Source organism: Schistocerca cancellata, chromosome 1, assembly GCF_023864275.1.
Source record: "Schistocerca cancellata isolate TAMUIC-IGC-003103 chromosome 1, iqSchCanc2.1, whole genome shotgun sequence".
Taxonomy (NCBI): Eukaryota; Metazoa; Arthropoda; class Insecta; order Orthoptera; family Acrididae; genus Schistocerca; species Schistocerca cancellata.
In genome coordinates, this window is record NC_064626.1 from 379179822 (window position 1) to 379201544 (window position 21723).

At 42.8% G+C, this 21723-nt stretch overlaps 1 protein-coding gene across 2 annotated transcripts in view; it reads left to right on the forward strand.

Moving 5' to 3' along the window:
* LOC126175002 (CLIP domain-containing serine protease 14D-like) overlaps positions 1-21723 on the forward strand; it is a 241053-nt gene that overhangs the window by 115804 nt on the left and 103526 nt on the right. For both annotated transcript variants that reach the window (XM_049921490.1, XM_049921497.1), the window contains exon 3: positions 14430-14515. In XM_049921490.1, coding sequence (XP_049777447.1) covers positions 14443-14515 — 73 coding nt within the window. In that variant the 5' untranslated portion in view covers positions 14430-14442. The remainder of the gene's footprint in view (positions 1-14429; positions 14516-21723) is intronic.

The window sequence follows — 21723 nt, forward strand, 5'->3', positions numbered from 1 at the left end:
TACACATCGGTACCATATTTCTCTAACACATAAATTACACAGCTATCTGATCATTTAACTGAGAGAGACAAACTTTTTACTATGGCAGTGACAGATGTTTACGCAATTACACAGTTGGGAAACTTCACACTTATGAAATTGTATTTTGTCTGTACTGCGTGAACTCTTCATATTTTTTCGGAACCATTGTGATACTATAAGCGCTTTGAATGATGTATTTGGTAAGGGAGCGTGATTTTAAAGTACGTTTGAGGTAGATGACACTCTTGAAATGAGCAGAGAATTTTTTTTATGTTTTGAAATTATTGCAGAAAGCTACGACGTTTTTGAGATTTGACTGAGGTGTTATGATGTTATTATTACGACGATGATGTGTATTGTGCTGTTGAGGAATGTTTATTATGCTACGTATTTATTATGATGAAATATTGAAGAATGTCTACGAATATGTATATGTGTAGTAAGGTAAGGAATAAGGAGTAGTGGTTAGGGACTCTGATTTATGAAAAGGGTGTTGGAAACCAAGAATCGTACTTTAAGAGTTATGAAATGTATGTAAATGCGAGAATGTATTACAATACCGACGAAAATTTTTTGGACAATGTTATATTCATAGGATTTTGTTTCTACACATTTGCAACGCAAATTCTTGACCTGTGAAATATTTTTATATGAGACTGTCACTGAAGTGGAAACTGCTGTCGTAAATATTTCCGTAAGAAAGTTTAGTGACCACCTGCATGTAATGCGTCGTCGGCACCCAGCTGTGTCAGACGCCTGGAGAACAAGCCATTAGTGTGTGCCTTCTCAGAGGCACAGGTTGCATGGGGCCTTAATTAAAATAGACACTCCTGGAAATTGAAATAAGAACACTGTGAATTCATTGTCCCAGGAAGGGGAAACTTTATTGACACATTCCTGGGGTCAGATACATCACATGATCACACTGACAGAACCACAGGCACATAGACACAGGCAACAGAGCATGCACAATGTCGGCACTAGTACAGTGTATATCCACCTTTCGCAGCAATGCAGGCTGCTATTCTCCCATGGAGACGATCGTAGAGATGCTGGATGTAGTCCTGTGGAACGGCTTGCCATGCCATTTCCACCTGGCGCCTCAGTTGGACCAGCGTTCGTGCTGGACGTGCAGACCGCGTGAGACGACGCTTCATCCAGTCCCAAACACGCTCAATGGGGGACAGATCCGGAGATCTTGCTGGCCAGGGTAGTTGACTTACACCTTCTAGAGCACGTTGGGTGGCACGGGATACATGCGGACGTGCATTGTCCTGTTGGAACAGCAAGTTCCCTTGCCGGTCTAGGAATGGTAGAACGATGGGTTCGATGACGGTTTGGATGTACCGTGCACTATTCAGTGTCCCCTCGACGATCACCAGTGGTGTACGGCCAGTGTAGGAGATCGCTCCCCACACCATGATGCCGGGTGTTGGCCCTGTGTGCCTCGGTCGTATGCAGTCCTGATTGTGGCGCTCACCTGCACGGCGCCAAACACGCATACGACCATCATTGGCACCAAGGCAGAAGCGACTCTCATCGCTGAAGAAGACACGTCTCCATTCGTCCCTCCATTCACGCCTGTCGCAACACCACTGAAGGCGGGCTGCACGATGTTGGGGCGTGAGCGGAAGACGGCCTAACGGTGTGCGGGACCGTAGCCCAGCTTCATGGAGACGGTTGCGAATGGTCCTCGCCGATACCCCAGGAGCAACAGTGTCCCTAATTTGCTGGGAAGTGGCGGTGCGGTCCCCTACGACACTGCGTAGGATCCTACGGTCTTGGCGTGCATCCGTGCGTCGCTGCAGTCTGGTCCCAGGTCGACGGGCACGTGCACCTTCCGCCGACCACTGGGGACAACATCGATGTACTGTGGAGACCTCACGCCCCACGTGTTGAGCAATTCGGCGGTACGTCCACCCGGCCTCCCGCATGCCCACTATACGCCCTCGCTCAAAGTCCGTCAACTGCACATACGGTTCAAGTCCATGCTGTCATGGCATGCTACCAGTGTTAAAGACTGCGATGGAGCTCCGTATGCCACGGCAAACTGGCTGACACTGACGGCGGCGGTGCACAAATGCTGCGCAGCTAGCGCCATTCGACGGCCAACACCGCGGTTCCTGGTGTGTCCGCTGTGCCGTGCGTGTGATCATTGCTTGTACAGCCCTCTCGCAGTGTCCGGAGCAAGTATGGTGGGTCTCACACACCGGTGTCAATGTGTTCTTTTTTCCATTTCCAGGAGTGTATAATGCAAATATTTTTGGTAGCTGTTAGTCCGATTACGCAAGTCTCGTAAACGGCTGGCCCTGACTAGTTTTTGTACGCAATCTGACTGCATGGAACAACAACAAAGAATGAAACGAAAATTTTCGTTAACACAGTTAATTAATTAAGTCCCCAGCAACTATAAAACCTACGAAGCCAACAAAGCACAAGTGTAGCTGTTCTGTGTATGGAAGTGTGACTCAACATACACATCTGGCACGGTTCTTCTTCAACAAGACAAGAATTTTTAAATACCAATTATACTGACGTGATAAAAGAAAATTAGAAATACTATAATTGCTCAAGAAAACCAGAATTACACTCTAATACAAGAACACAAGCCAGATGCTTTGTTGACTGAACCTGTAATGATGCATTATTTGAGACACACAAATAATAAAAAGAAAAAAAACAGGGAATTTGTTACCTTCAGATATATTGACGAAAAGCACTCTGATCATTACAATCTCTCCATTAGAACAAAATCTTCTATCTCTCCCATCAAACAACTGCATAAAACATGGAACAAACACTCACTACTACCACATCTCCACTCCGACTTCACGACAAACAGTGTCCACCACAACTTCTCGGCAAGAACTGCCTGCCGCTACTTCTCAATAATCACTGCCAGTGGAGGCGGCGGAACAAAACTCTCTGGCGCGATCTCTGGCGCTGTGGCTCAGTGTAGCCACCTTTCATATGCCCTTCCTCCATGGGCTAGAATTTGATGGTATTTTTGCCAGCATTGGTGGTGAAAATACCACCAAATTCGTCAAAAAAATACAGACAAAAATAAAATATAATATTAATACGTAAATATCATATAACTAGATAAAATTTTGGCTTTGCACTGACCTTTCAATAACCTAATATATAAAATACACTAAGCAATACAAATTTTTTCATCCATGTGACTTTACATAATAGTTTACACAGTTATGTGGTTAAACAGTTCAATCAATAGCGTCAGCAATGACGAATATGTACAGGTAAGAATCTCATAACTTTTCACAAACAGTAATACACAAAAAATCAGTTTATACAAATATTCACATAAATCCTTTCCATAGTTCAAGAAACAAGTAGTTGACAGTTCCAGCAGTAGCACCCAGCAATGTTGAATAGGTGCTACAGCAACAAGTGACATCATCTCAGTAGAAGCAGTCCATCAATGGCATCCAGCAATGTCGAGTAGGTGCAGACAGCAGTCCATAATATTCACTATCACTAATCACACTGTTCATCAGAGTTTACAAGCAGAAAGTAAACATGTCCTATTGGCACCTATCATGTAGAAAAAGTACAAGTAACAGTCCATAATTTACTATCACTGATCACACTGTTCATCAGAGTTTATAAGCAGAAAGTAAACTTGTCCTATTGGCACCAATCATGTAGAAAAAGTACAAGTAACAGTCCATAATATTTACTATCACTGATCACACAGTTCATCAGCAGAAATTAAACATTTCTAAGTGTCACACATCATGTTGAAAAGTGCAGGTAACAGTTCATAATATTCACCATCACTAATCAGACAGTTCAAGCATGAACAATAGTTTGAATACACATACAAATGCTTTTACAATGCTCTTACACTAAACATACAAATTCTAATAAACACACAAATGATATCAGATAATTGTCATATTACTATTACAAATACTCAAATATCAGTAAACCTATAATATTTATGGGTGTCAGTGCAAGCCACTACAAACAAATAAAATAATATTTAGGAGATAGGTGGGTAGGATTAGGAAAGGAAAACACACAAAACACACTCACTCATCTTTCATCCACATTAAGTACTACTGTGTAATTGAATAGTGTTAACTGTGTAAATGCAATTCTGTCAAAATTTCATGTTCATCATGTGTATCAAGTAGTAGTGGCAGCAATGTATAACAGTCAATAATAGTTAAGTCAACATCATAGTCATCATGTCAAGACCAATGTTTGCCAAGCCAGATCAAAATGTACGGTTGCTGAACAACTGTCAGTGAGCCAAGATATGCAATTACTTCCTCTCTCCAAAAAAAGTATATACTGCTTAGTGATTTAACAAAGTGTGTGTAGACAATCTTCCATCTAGTTAAGTGATCTAGTCTGCCATCTTCATCCTCCTTGTTCCATATAAACCAACAAAAAAAAATATGTGCCTCACTTACTTTACCTCTTATTCACCAAAACTCCAATAATCATTAGCATCACATAATCTCAATACTTCAATAATACCTCTTACGTCGATACATATAAGTCTTATCATCAATATCATTTACCTTACCTCTTCCACAAAAACTCCAATAATCATCAACTTCATATAATCTCAATACCTCAATAATACCTCTTCAATACGTCGATGCATATAAATCTTATCATCAATATCATTTACCTTGCCTCTTGTCCATAAAAACTCCAATAATCATCAACTTCATATAATCTCAATACCTCAATAATATCTCTTCAATACGTCGACACATATAAACCTTATCGCCAATATCATTTCACTTCCATAACAACTCTTTCCTCTAGTCAGTCTCCTCGAACAAGTATAGATAAAATCCTAATGAAAATCTCATCATCCCTGAATATACATCAAACAATAATTGTTTTCCTTGCAGTCCTCTTCAGAACTTTGTTTCCAACCCATAGGTGCACGTGATAAAGCATCAGCAACAATATTTGAAGAACCCTGTATGTAAACAATACTAAAATCAAATTCCTGTAGGTACAACGCCCATCGTGACAATCTGCCATGAGTTAATTTTGTCGACATAAGAAACTCCAGAGCTCGATGATCGGTGTAAACCTTAGTATGTCTACCAAACAAAAATGTGCGAAATTTTGTAAAAGCCCAAACAACAGCCAAAGCTTCAAGTTCCGTAATCGAATAATTCTTTTCTGATTTAGAAATAACACGACTTCCAAATGCAATAGTTTTCTGGACTACAACGCCGTCTTCTTCTATCTCTTGAAATAAATGTGCACCTAGGCCTTTGTATGATGAGTCCGTCGCCAAACAAAAATCTTTAGATAAATCCGGATGTGAAAGAAGTGGAGCAGGAACTAAAGCATCACGAAGTTGATCAAATTCTGACTGAGCTTCCTCATCCCAACACCAATTAGATTTCTTTCCAGATAGTTCACATAAACGAGGTGTGGCCAAATCGTCCAATCTAACAAAGCGTCTAAGAAAATTACAGACACCAAGGAAACTACGAACATCACGTTTTGTGGTAGGAACAGCATAATTACGAATAGCGTCAAGTTTTTCTGGATCAGGAAGAATACCTTCTGTAGAAATAATGTGACCGAGAAATTTCACCTGTGAACGACCAAATTCAGATTTCTCCAAGTTCACAGTAATGCCAACTCGTGCAAAAATACGTAATAATGAATCCAAAATTTTGTTATGCTCACTCCAAGAACGTTTAGCAATAAGAATATCGTCAACATATGAAGTAATATTGTCACGAAGATAAACAGGTAAAATTTCGTTTTAACTGCGAATGAATGCTGCTAAAGATACGGTAAGTCCAAACGGTAATTTCCGAAGTCACTTTTGGGTAAAATAGTCATATCCGGTTTTTCTTTACCTACTGTCTAGATAGACTGATAGTCGAAGAGTTGTTTTGATAGATGCAAAGAATAGTAAAAGAGTAGGCAGCGGTACAGAAAACTAAAAGGGAAATAGCACCACTACAGCTCGGGGCCCTATGCTCGCTACGGCACATATTCACTTAGAGTAGTGAATCCCCTGAGGACTTTAATAGCTGCACATAAATTTCAGTTTGTGACTTAGTGGCAAATTTGGCGGAAGTGCGTACAGAAATTGAGCTAACCATGAACATGGATGTATGTCATTCTTAGAATTGCGGAAGATCTTAAATTTCCGAACAGTCAAAAAGTGTTTATAGTCAAAGTTTTCGCCTCGTGGCGACAAAGACCTATCGCGTCTGTCCCAGTCCAAATGTCGATTATTGTCAAGTTCGCGCGCCTGGCGCTCTCTTGTTGCATCTCGTAAATGAAACAAATTACTTTCTTCAAACCCCTCTGCTATCTGTGATTCTAAATTCCTTCTGCTATCTTTTCCTACGATTTCGCCTTCAATTTGTTTGACTTGCTTTTGTAATGCCTCAACTTCCCTTTTCACGCGTTCATTAAATTTTCCCTGATTTTCAACATGCTTATTTATGCTCTGGTACTCTTCGGTTTCTGAAAATGGCAATGGAGCTGTGTCATCTGAATCTCTGTCCCCATTCAAACTAAGATTTGTCAATTTATCTGAAATCTCCTCCATTCTTTCCGATAAGTCACCTATTTGATCTTTCTGTTTATTTACGTCTTCCGTAAGTGTCGCGACTCGGGTTTCAGTATTAACACATTTAGTAGTTAACTGTTCATATTGTTGTGTTAGGTTATCTAATCTGTCATTTGGTATGGATTCCTCGATTCTCTCAAATATTTCTTCCTTATCGTGTGCACGTTGTAAATTTAACTCTGAAAATTTTTGTACTATCACGCGATCTCTTTCTTCCTGTTCTCTATCCTGTTCCCTTTGTCTAATCTCTACTGCAACTAATCTATTATTGTGAGCATTCAAAATCGGTTGTACTTCTTCTCTGATTTCTTTCTTTAATTCATCTTTCATGTTTTTGAAACATGTCCCTATTCGTGAGTCTAACCGTGCTTCTATTGTTTCCATATCTGTTTTTAGTTCAGATCGTAACTGTGATCCCACTGTTCCCATATCTGTTTTTAATTCAGATCGTAACTGTGATCCCAGAGAGTCTAACCGTGTTGCCATTGTTCCCATATCTGTTTTTAATTCAGATCGTAACTGTGATCCCAGAGAGTCTAACCGTGTTGCCATTGTTCCCATATATGTTTTTAATTCAGATCGTAACTGTGATCCCAGAGAGTCTAACCGTGTTGCCATTGTTCCCATATCTGTTTTTAATTCAGATCGTAACTGCTCCATTGTTCCCATTTGTGAGTCTAACCGAGTTCCCAAATTTAATATTGCACTCATCAACTGCTCCGTGTTAAGTTGTTCGAAATTCTTTTCGCCCCTAACATTTCCCGCAAAACTAACTTCCTTCTGCATAGCCATAAGGCTATCTGTGTTCGATACTATTCCAGAATCTTCTGTCGTTAATCTCGGATTCTGTGAATTTTCTGATTGAGAAAAATTTTGAAATGGTTCCGGACTATTTTCCCGACTTATTACATTGTTTTCCACTTCATTATCCACCATACTGTTTTCCTCTGTTGGCGAGTTCGCCATGTCAACAATTTCGTCATTCTCACTATTAATCATTTTCGCCTTTTTCATCGACCGCGTAATCATTTACAAAACATAAAAAATTCGTCACTGTACGAAAGTTACACACAATGACTCCTTATCTCCAACAATACCATTCACTCGAAATGTTTCCCTCAAACACGATTAATGAACAATTGAAATAATTGCACTAAATTGTCAAATGCGTATACAAGGCAATAAAAATTAAATTTTGAAAAATACCATTAGAAGAATGCTAATTACCAAATCTACACATGTAAAATAGACTACAATTACTAAACTACAAATTACTACTACAATACTACTGTCTACTATTTTTACAATCAGAAGATTCCAAGGGACGATCCGAAGCAGTGGTCGCCACGTGCATGGGGGCTTAATTAAAATATATAATGCAAATATTTTTGGTAGCTGTTAGTCCGATTACGCAAATCTCGTAAATGGCTGGCCCTGACTAGTTTTTGTACGCAATCTGACTGCATGGAACAACAACAAAGAATGAAATGAAAATTTTCGTTAACACAGTTAATTAATTAAGTCCCCAGCAACTATAAAACCTATGAAGCCAACAAAGCACAAGTGTAGCTGTTCTGTGTGTGGAAGTGTGACTCAACGTACACATCTGGCACGGTTCTTCTTCAACAAGACAAGAATTTTTAAATACCAATTATACTGATGTGATAAAAGAAAATTAGAAATACTATAATTGCTCAAGAAAACCAGAATTACACTCTAATACAAGAACACAAGCCAGATGCTTTGTTGACTGAACCTGTAATGATGCATTATTTGAGACACACAAATAATAAAAAGAAAAAAAACAGGGAATTTGTTACCTTCAGATATATTGACGAAAAGCACTCTGATCATTACAATCTCTCCATTAGAACAAAATCTTCTATCTCTCCCATCAAACAACTGCATAAAACATGGAACAAACACTCACTACTACCACATCTCCACTCCGACTTCACGACAAACAGTGTCCACCACAACTTCTCGGCAAGAACTGCCTGCCGCTACTTCTCAATAATCACTGCCAGTGGAGGCGGCGGAACAAAACTCTCTGGCGTGATCTCTGGCGCTTTAGCTTAGTGTAGCCACCTTTCAAAGTAGAAAAAAAGAAAGGGGAGGCCATTATCCTCGCTATTGACATTCTATTGTAGAAAGCATCGCAAACATGACACGCTCATTACTTGGAAACATATCGTACTTTGTGCTACTTACTGAAAAGCTTATGTATTGATAGGAAATATTCTTACATCTGCAAACCTGATTATGACAAGTGTCTTTCTACGAGAGTTGACAGCTACTGACTTACGAAATGCCACATAGCTATTGAATGATGTTTTTATGCTTTGGTTTGTGTAATTGCTTATTTCATTTGATATCTGTTTTCCAGCTGTGTTGCAGCATTGGTTTTATAAAATAAACTTAAATGCATCTGCTAATGTGAACACTTTCTGTCAACAGATCTATTAAATTATTTTCTGATCCACATTCTTCGAAAAAGGAGCACTTGGAATAGAGAGAACAATAAGAAGGGACTAATAACAGTAACTGCATATATAATTTTCTTTTCAAGTACTTGGTAATTTCTTGTAGAATTAGTTTTTGTGGTGCACCACTTTAATTACAAAGACATTAAGATGTGAATAGACATTTCCCTTATCTTCATTATTGTCTTTAGTGTAATGTTTTTTTCTGCTTGAGGTATGTCATGTTTAGATATAAGTTATTTCATTTGCTGCTGCTGTTTGCCAGGCATAGTGTTACTGAATTTGACTCTGTGTTACTCTTCTAAGCCAGTTTACTACTGATTTATTTTTCTTGTTTGCTGCACATTGCCTTATATTAGTTGTAATATTGCAATTGCTTTGCTAATTTCTATAATGCTGCTTGCTTCGCCACTTTCCATTTTTTTGTCATTGCTGTTTGTATTAATTGTTTTGTGCTGCTGCATTGCCTCGTCCCTTAGTTTAGCATCTGAGCTCAGTAGATTTAAGTTAGCTTAAGAGGGGTAGACTATATAAGAAACTGACTATGGAGAATAGGTAAAGAATGCATTGCGAAGTTATATGAAAAAGATTTGGGCCAAAATGAGTATTGTACAATGAGAAATAATTATTTTGAAAGAAATATGAATAGAATACAGAAAGGAGGTATAGATAGGACTTTTTGGGTATAATGATGAATGAAGGGAGATCTCCAAGAAGTAAAGAAAGTTTTGTTTGCAAAATACTGCACTAAAACAAACCCTGTCCTTTCCTTTTATATTATTCCGCTATATGTTTGTGTACCATTGTGTATTTGTGTTCTTCCTGTCTTTATGTGTTTATCTGATACGATTTATGTTGTAGAATTTTTCTAATACTCAGCTACATTCACTATGATGAGGAATACTGTTAGCCTCAAATATAATTTGCATTAATAATATGTTATTTACTTTGTAAAGATGTTTAGACATTATTTATCTGTTCCATTTTGTTGCTCATGTGTGAAGTTGATGTTTCAAAAGTTATTCTGATCTTTTATGTAGGTACTTATAATTCCTGTAACACTGATGTATATGTTTATTTCTATCATTTTGTAAAGCCTGTATTACTACAAATGTTATCTGTATTATTATGTTTTTAATGATGTATTTTGTACCTTTGTTATTGTATTTTTATGTTATAAAATTGTAATTGACACCAGTTCATCAAATTAAATAACTTGTAAGTTACATTTCACTGCACACGTTTCTGTTGGTCATAGTATATGGACAATATGTGAGAAGTAGGGACTGATAGTGTTTGCACGTGTGTTAATAATTCAGCAAGGGACTGGATAACAGCATTGCTGGTTCTAAGGACAATTCCAAAAACTTCGTGAGTGTACAAGTGGTGGTTTATGGACTTGCTATATTCTCCGCAAGACTCTTCGATGGTGAATGTGCACCTGCACAGTCGCAACAGATGGCTGCTGGCTGTCTCTACAAGGACTACAGTGGGTCTGCATCTTTGATGGCCCACCAATACCATTATTTCTACAAGGACTGCAGTGGGTCTGCACCTCTGGTGGCCCACCAATACCGTAATCTCTACCAGGACTGCAGTGGGTCTACTCTGTGATGACCTACCTACCAATATTCTTCAAAACTTCGACTGACTCTGCTATGGGTTTGCTCTGTTGTGGCTCATTACCTGTCTGCACGTCAAGAGTCAGCACTGTCTTTCCGTTGGAAGGACAACACTACTTCTTCAAGACTGCATGGAAGTCCACTACTTCTGTGTGCAATTTCTTTTACTAATGAGACTTTGGAAAAAAAGACTGTAATTACGATTATGATGAATGATCAGGACTATCTTTACGGACTGTGAGAAAATTTTAGCTTTTGACCAACATTGTATCAATAAGTGTGTGCATTTGAATTCTTTGTTATTGTAATTACGATTATGAAAAATTTTAACAAATATGTATTGCCCAGTGCCCAAAACAATTTGTAAATTTTTTTGTGGGGAGCATGGGGGCTATGTAAGTAGGCTGTTTGGTTTTCTTATTGGCAACGTTACGTAGCGCTCTGTATGAAAATCACTGGCTGTGCTGTGTGCAGTCTGTGGCTAGTTTGCATTGTTGTCTGCCATTGTAGTGTTGGGCAGCTGGACGTGAACAGCGCGTAGCGTTGTGCAGTTGGAGGTGAGCCGCCAGCAGTGGTGGATGTGGGGAGAGAAATGGCGGAGTTTTGAAAGTTTGTAAAAATGGATGTCATGAACTGCTGTATATATTATGACTTTTGATGACTATTAAGGTAAACACATTGTTTGTTCTCTATTAAAATCTTTCAATTGCTAACTATGCCTATCAGTAGTTAGTGCTTTCTGTAGTTTTAATCTGTTATTTAGCTGGCAGTAGTGGCGCTCGCTGTATTGCAGTAGCTTGAGTGACGAAGATTTTTGTGAGGTAAGTGATTTGTGAAACGCATAGGTTAATGTTAGTCAGGGCCATTCTTTTGTAGGGATTTCTGAAAGTCAGATTGCGTTGCGCTAAAAATATTGTGTGTCAGTTTAAGCACAGTCATGTATAATTTTTCTAAAGGGGACGTTTCAAAACCTATGCATAGGTAGGATGCCCAGCGTGTACGAGTATTTGTCATAAGTCTGTAACTAGTATTGGATCCGTGTACTATTTTCGTTCGGTTGTAAAGGCTCGGTCGCTTAAGGCATTACGGTGTTCTTCGGCTAGACCGAAATTGTTGTATATCATAGTCCTTACAGGGCAGTAATGTTTGGAGCTGAAAACAAGCTGTCATTAGTACGCTAGTTGCAACCTGCGAAAGCTGGCCGGAGTGGCTGAGCGGTTCTTCGCGCTTCAGTTTCGAACCGCGGGACGCTACGGTCGCAGGTTCGAATCCTGCGTCGGGCATGGATGTTTGTGATGTCCTTAGGTTAGTTAGGTTTAAGTAGTTCTAAGTTCAAGGAGACTGATGACCTCTGGTGTTAAGTCCCATAGTGCTCAGAGCCATTTGAACCATTTTGCTACCTGCGAAGCACTTCGATGCACATGGGGTTGAAACCTTTGGTGCCTCGCACAGAAATGTGAGGTGCTTCCGACAGTAGTTCAAGCTTTGAGAAAGTGTCGTCTATGCACATTTCATAGACGCCTCTGTAGTCCGCCCCGATAGCTGAGTGGTCAGCGCGACGGACTGTCATGCCAAGGGGCCCGGGTTCGATTCCCGGCTGGGTCGGAGATTTTCTCCGCTCAGGGACTGGGTGCTGGGTTGTCCTAATCATCATCACCATCTCATCCCCATCGACACTCAAGTCGCCGAAATGGCGTCAAGTCTAAAGACTTGCACCAGGCGACCGGCCTACCTGAGAGGAGGCTCCAGCCACACCACACACGACTCTGTCATTGGAGTAGTTTAGCCATCAGAGTGACCCTTTCCCAGCAGTCTCGCGACGACACTGCCTGACAAAACAACAAGTTCGCCCAGAGGGCACGGTCGGACGTCAATGTAACTTTGTGTGCATACACACCACTGGCGGGCACGTTAATGGTTAGGGTTTCAATTCTCTGTAGTAGGTAGAACGTCCACCAGAGTCTTTTGTGTTGATCGTGTTTAGTTTTGTTAGGAGGTACTGGGCGTGAACAACATCAGGTTTTCTGTGATCACTGTTGATGAAACAGAGAGGTCACATACTCGTCTGTGACAGCATTATCATTACCTGACAGACTTTGAAGGTGGCTTCATTGGTGGGCTCCATTTAGCCGGCTTATCGAATCGTGCAATGTCCAAATTTGTGGGGAATTCGGATGTGACAGCGCCCAGATGTTGGACTGCACGGGAACGCTACGCAAGCATACTCGTTGTCAAGATGTCGGTCGACCACACCTGACCGCCACAAGAGAGTCTCGCCGTCTTGTGCATCAAGCGCGTCCTGACCCCCTCCACGTCTGCGCCTGCCAGCCGAAAATAAGCAATACACTAACTGCAACAATCTGTACCACCCCGCACCATTCGTAGGAGATCAGCAGCAGCAAGACCCGGGGATTACCGTCCCACGTGCAGGCTACCTTTAACACCACAACACAAAAGGCTGCGTCTGGAGTGGCGCCGTACCGGGATGTATGGACTGCTAAAGAATGGCGTCGCATTGCATTCAGCGGTGAATCGCGGTTCTGCAAGACCCAGGATGGCCATCGACGGCGAGCATGGCGGACCTCGGCAGGGGTCCCATTCCTCCAATGTTGTGGAGATGCACAGCGGTGTTACTTCTTGCGTCTTTGTGTGGTGAGCCGTAGAGTACGACTTTAAGTCACGGTTGGTAGACTGAGGGAAGACTGACGTTATGGACATCTTGTGCCTTCCTGTGTTACCTCTCATGTTACAGTATCGCTATTCAACATGAGAACGCTCGTGCACACATGGCGCGTGCCTGTATGAACTGTCTGCGTTATGTTGAGGTAGTGTTGTGGCCAGAAAGATCCCCAGATCTGTCCCAGGTAGTAAAAAGTGTTTCAGAACAACTCGGACGCCATCTCCGTCCCAGTATCATTATCGAGGTTATCAGGGACAAGTGGCCACAGTTGTGAGTCAGTTTGCCTGAGGAGAGGATACAAAGGCTTTTCGGCACCTTTCCCAACCTAATCAGAGCACGCATCAGGTCACAGAGGGTGCAACGTCATACTAATAAGTTTCGTCATACTTCTTTATATATTTGAGTCCAGTTTTTTAATCATTGAAATAACATCTCAGACCCTCTCAACCGGTGAAGTTTCATTTCGTTTCCTCCGCCCCTTCTGAGTGCTTCACCTTTTATCAGGCGATGTGTTTAGTTAAAGTCTGCAATCATCTCCTGTTCATTTCCCGCCTCACTTTATGCCATGTCATAAAATCGTAAACCTCTCACGTGAAGTTGTTACGGAGAACAGCTTATGAGAGCGATACGATCAGTGACCTCATCCCCATATAGTGTACGCTTCAAAGACCACAGAAGTGTGCGGAATTTGATGGAAAAGTTTTGAAATATAATTGAAATTAATTTGATACTGCCATATTCTTCCAGTGACCTTAATGCTTCTAAGACTAGCACCTTCTGTTATCCAAGTAATTCCAGATAGTGATAATTCGATACGGAATATTGTCCGCGAAACCACCGTAACGGGGTATGAATTCTATTCTGATATGCACTTTTACATTATCACGTATAATTGACATAGTATATGTTACTGTGAGGCGTTTGACCAATAACAATTTGTCGTCAATGTAAGTGTACATTTAAGAATAGCTGACTGCACATTAAATTGTAAAAAATAACTATGCCTAATCCACATTTTTCCTTTTTAGGACTTGGTATGCGATGGTGACGACGATAATTTCGCCATACTTGCTGGTAACACTACTCATCCTGAAAGCTGATCCAGGATGTGCCAGTAAGTCTGAATTCCTCTTTTTGTTGCACGATGGCTTATTTGAAGTGATGCTGGTTGAAGTTTGATTTCTCATTGAAAATGTATCAAGCTTTCAGTAGTTGTTTGAACATTACGTCTGTAGGCTGGGTAAATCTGTGATCCCTGGACGCAGTATATGCCTTAAAACTACCACTTGCGATATATCTGTGCTCTTTTAAAGTTTCTAAAAGTGTTTGAGAACTGTTTGCGTAGACGTTAAGTCGATACGAAAACTATTCATTGTAGTCAAGTGTGTTTCGTTCTGTTCGTTAAGACTATCTTCAAGAGCAATCCTTTTCGTGTTGTATGAGAAGTAATTGACTACGTTATCCGACTTCTAGAAACAAATGTCAGGAAATTTTCATAAAGATTGTAATGTTGTTGATAATGAGCACGAGTAAACTTACAGTTTCTGCAGATGACGCGATTACTAATGAGAAAGCATTTATCAGTAAAACCTATAAATCCTGTTGTGCCTGGGAAAAAATATTAACATTATCTAAATTCATGTAATTATGTTTTAATCTAAAAAAAAAAATTAAAATCGAGCTCTTGACGAAACGTGAAAATACGTTTCAATATAGGATTAATGGCCAATTAGCTGATATGATACGTCGAGGTAACAACGTGTGGACATATTAAGTATAACCATAGCGTAATTTTAGATTTACAGGTTATCCAAACCTTTAGAGGCAAAATTATTTACATGATAGAGAATTCTAATCTACATAATCATTTTGATATAAGGAAGGAGGAGCGTAATTCGTTAGATAAACCTGCAGACTTGCATTTAATGCTTGGTGAATCAGGATGTAGCACTCAGAACGTTCAAGGAATGTACTAGGAAACGTTTTCCAGTTAGTGTCATTCGAAATAGTAGAAGTTTTACCGATATGAACAGAAACTGGTCGTTCAAGTCACAGAGATCCGGGTAAGGTTGTAGATAAAAATTGTTAGCACAGTAGAATTTGAGAAGATTGTGTTTAGTAGTGTGTGAGAAAGCATATATTAGTAACCTGTGCCAATTTGGTCGTGAAATTACGAGGTTATTCAATACGTAACGCAACACTTCTTTTCTGAAAGCAGGTTCATTTTATTCGGGATTCCAATCCACCAAATTATTCCCCAGTTTTTTTATCTGCAGAACCCTATTTTTAACTTAATCTCTGTCCAGTGCGACGGCCTTACCCCACGTTGTATTGTATGTTAACCGGGGGCCTAGAAACGAAGGAGAGGCTCCGTCCCCGCCGCAGCCACAGTGGTCCACAACCCCAACGACGACTACCGCAGCCCACTTCACCCCTCCGCCGCCCCACACCGAACTCAGAGTTATTGTGCGGTTAGGCCCCCAGTGGACCCCCCAGGGAATGTCTCACACCAGACGAGTGTAGCCCCTTTGTTTGCGTGGTGGAGTAATGGTGGTGTAAGTGTACGTGGAGAACTTGTTTGCGCAGCAATCGCCGACATAGTGTAGCTGAGGTGGAATAAGGGAAACTAGCCCGCATTCGCCGTGGCAGATGGAAAACCGCCTAAAAACCATCCACAGACTGGCCGGCTCACCGGACCTCGAAACAAGTCCGCCAAGCGGATTCGTACCGGGGACCAGGCGCTCCTTCCGACCCGGAAATAGCCCACGTTACTGGAACTGCCTGTATGCCCGCATGATACTACTCTACTGGTCGACGTCGGAGCCAACGCCTTGCTGCATCAATAACCTCCCCACCATCCACGTATTGTTGCCAGCGGAGTGCCTCCTTCATTGAGACAAACAGATGGAAGTCAGAAGGTGCGAGATCCAGGCTGTAGGGTGGATGAAGAAGAACAGTCCAGTGAAGTTCTGTGAGTTCTCTCGGATGTGCAGACATGTGTAAGGCCTTGCGTTCTCATAGAGAAGTTCGTTTGCATTTTTGAGGCGAAGGACACACTGAAGTTGTTTCTTCGATTTCCTGAGCGTAGCACAATACACTTCCGAGTTGATCGTTGCACCATGAGGGGGGACATCCAAGAGAATAGACCGTTTAGAGACCATGACTACCGGCTGAGGGTGCGGATTTGAACTTTTTTTTTCGGAGGAGAGGTGGTGTTATATCACTCCAAGGGTTGCTGTTTTGTTTTCGGTTCGAAGTGATGAACGCATGCTTCATCGCCTGTGACGATGTTCGACAACAAAATTGTCACGTTCAGCCTCCTAAAGCGCAAGCATTTACACTCCTGGAAATGGAAAAAAGAACACATTGACACCGGTGTGTCAGACCCACCATACTTGCTCCGGACACTGCGAGAGGGCTGTACAAGCAATGATCACACGCACGGCACAGCGGACACACTAGGAACCGCGGTGTTGGCCGTTGAATGGCGCTAGCTGCGCAGCATTTGTGCACCGCCGCCATCAGTGTCAGCCAGTTTGCCGTGGCATACGGAGCTCCATCGCAGTCTTTAACACTGGTAGCATGCCGCGACAGCGTGGACGTGAACCGTATGTGCAGTTGACGGACTTTGAGCGAGGGCGTATAGTGGGCATGCGGGAGGCCGGGTGGACGTACCGCCGAATTGCTCAACACGTGGGGCGTGAGGTCTCCACAGTACATCGATGTTGTCGCCTGTGGTCGGCGGAAGGTGCACGTGCCCGTCGACCTGGGACCGGACCGCAGCGACGCACGGATGCACGCCAAGACCGTAGGATCCTACGCAGTGCCGTAGGGGACCGCACCGCCACTTCCCAGCAAATTAGGGACACTGTTGCTCCTGGGGTATCGGCGAGGACCATTCGCAACCGTCTCCATGAAGCTGGGCTACGGTCCCGCACACCGTTAGGCCGTCTTCCGCTCACGCCCCAACATCGTGCAGCCCGCCTCCAGTGGTGTCGCGACAGGCGTGAATGGAGGGACGAATGGAGACGTGTCGTCTTCAGCGATGAGAGTCGCTTCTGCCTTGGTGCCAATGATGGTCGTATGCGTGTTTGGCGCCGTGCAGGTGAGCGCCACAATCAGGACTGCATACGACCGAGGCACACAGGGCCAACACCCGGCATCATGGTGTGGGGAGCGATCTCCTACACTGGCCGTACACCACTGGTGATCGTCGAGGGGACACTGAATAGTGCACGGTACATCTAAACCGTCATCGAACCCATCGTTCTACCATTCCTAGACCGGCAAGGGAACTTGCTGTTCTAATAGGACAATGCACGTCCGCATGTATCCCGTGCCACCCAACGTGCTCTAGAAGGTGTAAGTCAACTACCCTGGCCAGCAAGATCTCCGGATCTGTCCCCCATTGAGCATGTTTGAGACTGGATGAAGCGTCGTCTCACGCGGTCTGCACGTCCAGCACGAACGCTGGTCCAACTGAGGCGCCAGGTGGAAATGGCATGGCAAGCCGTTCCACAGGACTACATCCAGCATCTCTACGATCGTCTCCATGGGAGAATAGCAGCCTGCATTGCTGCAAAAGGTGGATATACACTGTACTAGTGCCGACATTGTGCATGCTCTGTTGCCTGTGTCTATGTGCCTGTGGTTCTGTCAGTGTGATGATGTGATGTATCTGACCCCAGGAATGTGTCAATAAAGTTTCCACTTCCTGGGACAATGAATTAACGGTGTTCTTATTTCAATTTCCAGGAGTGTATTTACTTTCTGAAGGCTGACCGCTGACTGCGGTCTGTGATTCCAGAGTAGAAAGTAAGGGAATCTTTACACTTTATTTAACACTTTCAGAGGAGGGTGGGAACACAATACGGTTTCGTTTCGCCTCTGCGTCAGACATTTGCATAATGGGTACGAGGTTTAGAATAGTCAGAGCAGTATTTCGATAACTAAACTACGAGCATTACAGCAGTGGTTAGCACACTGGACTCGCATTCGGGAGGACGACGGTATCCCGTCCCCAGCCATCCTGATTTAGGTTTTCCGTGATTTCCCTAAATCGTTTCAGGCAAATGCCGGGATGGTTCCTTTGAAAGGGCACGGCCGATTTCCTTCCCAATCCTTCCCTAACCCGAGCTTGCGCTCCGTCTCTAATGACCTCGTTGTCGACGGGACGTTAAACACTAACCACCACCCCCTACGAGCATTACAGTAATGTAAAACACGCACAAGCAATTCCGTGTAGATGGTCCTTTGTTGCTCTTTGTGCTCTTCTATTGGAAATGAGCGTTTGGCGTCATTGGCCGGGAGGCCCCTTGCGGGGCAGGTATAGCCACCTTGGTGCAGGTCTTATTACAGTCGACGCCACATTCGGCGACCTGTGCACCGGATGGGGATGAAATGATGATGAAGACAACACAACACCCAGTCCCTCAGCGGAGAAAATCCCCGACTCAGCCGGGAATCGAATCCGGGCCCGTGGGACGACAATCCGTCACACTGACCACTCAGCTATCGGGTCGGACTGCTCTTCTATTAGGCAGCGAGGAACCGAGAGGGCACACACCTTTGAGAACCCTACCGTACGACGACTGTGTCAGTATTGCCAACAGAGACGTCCTATTGAGAAGCGGGTTGTTTGGTTGTGATCGATGTCGAATGGGTGTGTCCGCACGTTTCAGCCACACAGCTGGGTGCGGCCGGCTGTCCAGGTTTGCGCGACTTGTTGCGATGATGAGAGACGCATCGTATTTCTGTTCGTTGCCAGGTCTCGGTAGACATTCTGCAAGCTCCTACGAATATCTCCGATGCTCTGGTTCAAAATGGTTCAAATGGCTCTGAGCACTATGGGACTCAACTGCTGTGGTCATAAGTCCCCTAGAACTTAGAACTACTTAAACCTAACTAACCTAAGGACAGCATACACCACCCAGCCATCACGAGGCAGAGAAAATCCCTGACCCCGCCGGGAATCGAACCCGGGAACCCGGGCGTGGGAAGCGAGAACGCTACCGCACGACCACGAGAAACGCTCTGGTATTCCACCAAAATAAACTCAATGACAGCTCTCTGCTTGGAATGCCGCCACTTATCGGAACTTCATGCAATAATATGGGCTGAAGCGGGAAAATTCCACGATGTACCACAAAATTTTTTTAATTTTTTCAACCATAATCGGCCGAGGAAAAAATGTATTGCATTACTTATTGAACGCCCCTCGTACCTCCAATAATAATATACACCATTATCGTAAGAAATGTGTGTAAGCAATTGAGTCAAGTAGTTTCGTACTCAGAGTTCAGATCTGTCAATGGACAATGCCGTAATGCATTGTCTGAGTCTAGCTGTCGGCCAGTTCAACAGTGGCTACGAGCTTTGTTGTTGATGTATGGCGTGACTTGTTTCTAGCAGTAAAAAATCTATATTTTAATTTCTGACCACGATTTCCTTAGATCCATGATTAAACCGCAAATGAACTACGAATAAATCATACCGTATGTGATAATTCACAACAAGCGTTTGTATAACTAAGGGAAAACTCAGGGAATGTGGGCCCACATATTTCGTTATTCCTTAGCAAAAATTTTTATGATTACAAATTAAAAACCTTGTCAAAAATGAAGAACAAGGTTCACAATAATTTAAAGAACTTGAATAGGATCAATTCATTAATAAGAAATTTTAACAACTCATACTATTAAGAACAGGTCTTAAAACCAGGAATACAGACAAGTGGTCAAATACAACTAAGAAGTCACACGAATTAGGTGTGTCTGCAAGCTGGTTCAACCAAATTCATTTTACCAGTAGAAGGAATTACAAATGACTGCCACTAAAAGAACTGATAATTCGCACGCATGAATAAAACTTTAGACAAACAGACAACGCCCAGCCAAAATACAGAAGGAATAACAAATCGCACCACTGATTGTGGCTGTTGGAAAGCCCTCAACAATTTATAAACTTTAATAAAATCCCTTAAGCAATAAGATACACAATTCCCCCAAATACAAGAAAAGGTGGAAAGGCATACAATTTAATTGTGACTCCCAGTTGGTACACACCAGTAGAAACAGTAATAATGACCATTAAATAAATATACAATCCCTCAAAATGCAAGAAAGGTGACAAGTTACAGCAAACAGTTATCACAGCAAACTGGCAGCAACCACACAAGTTTGATAATTAAAGGAGTTAGCTACTGACTGCGGATAAAAAAGCTCAACAGTTCACACTCATAAGTAAAAACTTTTAAAACTTAACACGATCCAGAACTAGAAAATAGGGTCTGTCAAAGAGCAAATATAGTCACAAAGAATTACAGACATGCAGAACATAGCTTAAGGCTTGTGCGCTTGCTCAACTCTCAATATTTGAATAGATGTAGTGTTCTGAAATTAATTTGGCAACACTCCACCGTGGCATGTACCAAATTTACTTAGCTTGATCTAAAACCAAGCAGCTGATAGAGGTGCCTGGCTGTGGGCAAACCTAGACGTCGTGCGATGACGGAAGTGTCGCCGCAGCAGGAAGAAACACGTCTCTGCTCCGGGTCCAGGAAACAGGCATGTGTTCAACCATCTAGCACTTTACTGTTCTTGCTACATCTTGCTCCACAAAGAACATGGTTACGCAGACATGCCACCATAAATTCAGCACTGATGTTGGGAAATAGCCCAGCGCCATGGTAGCACTCCCGTCTCCTCCTCCAGCTGTGCGACAAGCCTCCAAATTTTCGCCTCACAGAGCGAAGTCGCCTGCTACACAACCGGTAGGCTGGAAAGGACAGAAGGAATACTCCCACGAAGACTTCCACCATCCCTGCAGCCAACAAACATCTGAGTCTTCCTCTGCCAAACGGAAAGGCTTCAAGAAGTCAAACAAAGACAAACGGTCTCCTCCTTCGCCGACTCAGAAATCCACTTCGTCGGTGTCGCCACATGATACCCTCGCCCGGCCGACCTCCGAGTCGCCGGTGTGCACCACCAACAGTTTTTCTGCCTTGGACGCCACAGATCAACAGAGGCAGCAGGAGCCTCCACCCTCTGCAGCCTGTAGCAGTGAGTCTTCGAAGATTGGCACTCGGCGACACCCCTTCATTTTTTCCCTTCTCCCCTTTCCTCGTTATGACTCCCCTCGAATGAAATGTTTGTGGCCTTCGATCCAACAAAGAGAACTTACGGCTGTTCTTAGAATCACAACGTCTACTTGTTCTCAGCCTCCAGGAAACAAAATTACATTCCCACGACTGCTTTGAGCTCTCGCATTTCTTCCTGGTCCACTCTAACCTTTGCCCCGAGGACGGCATTCCATCTCATAGGG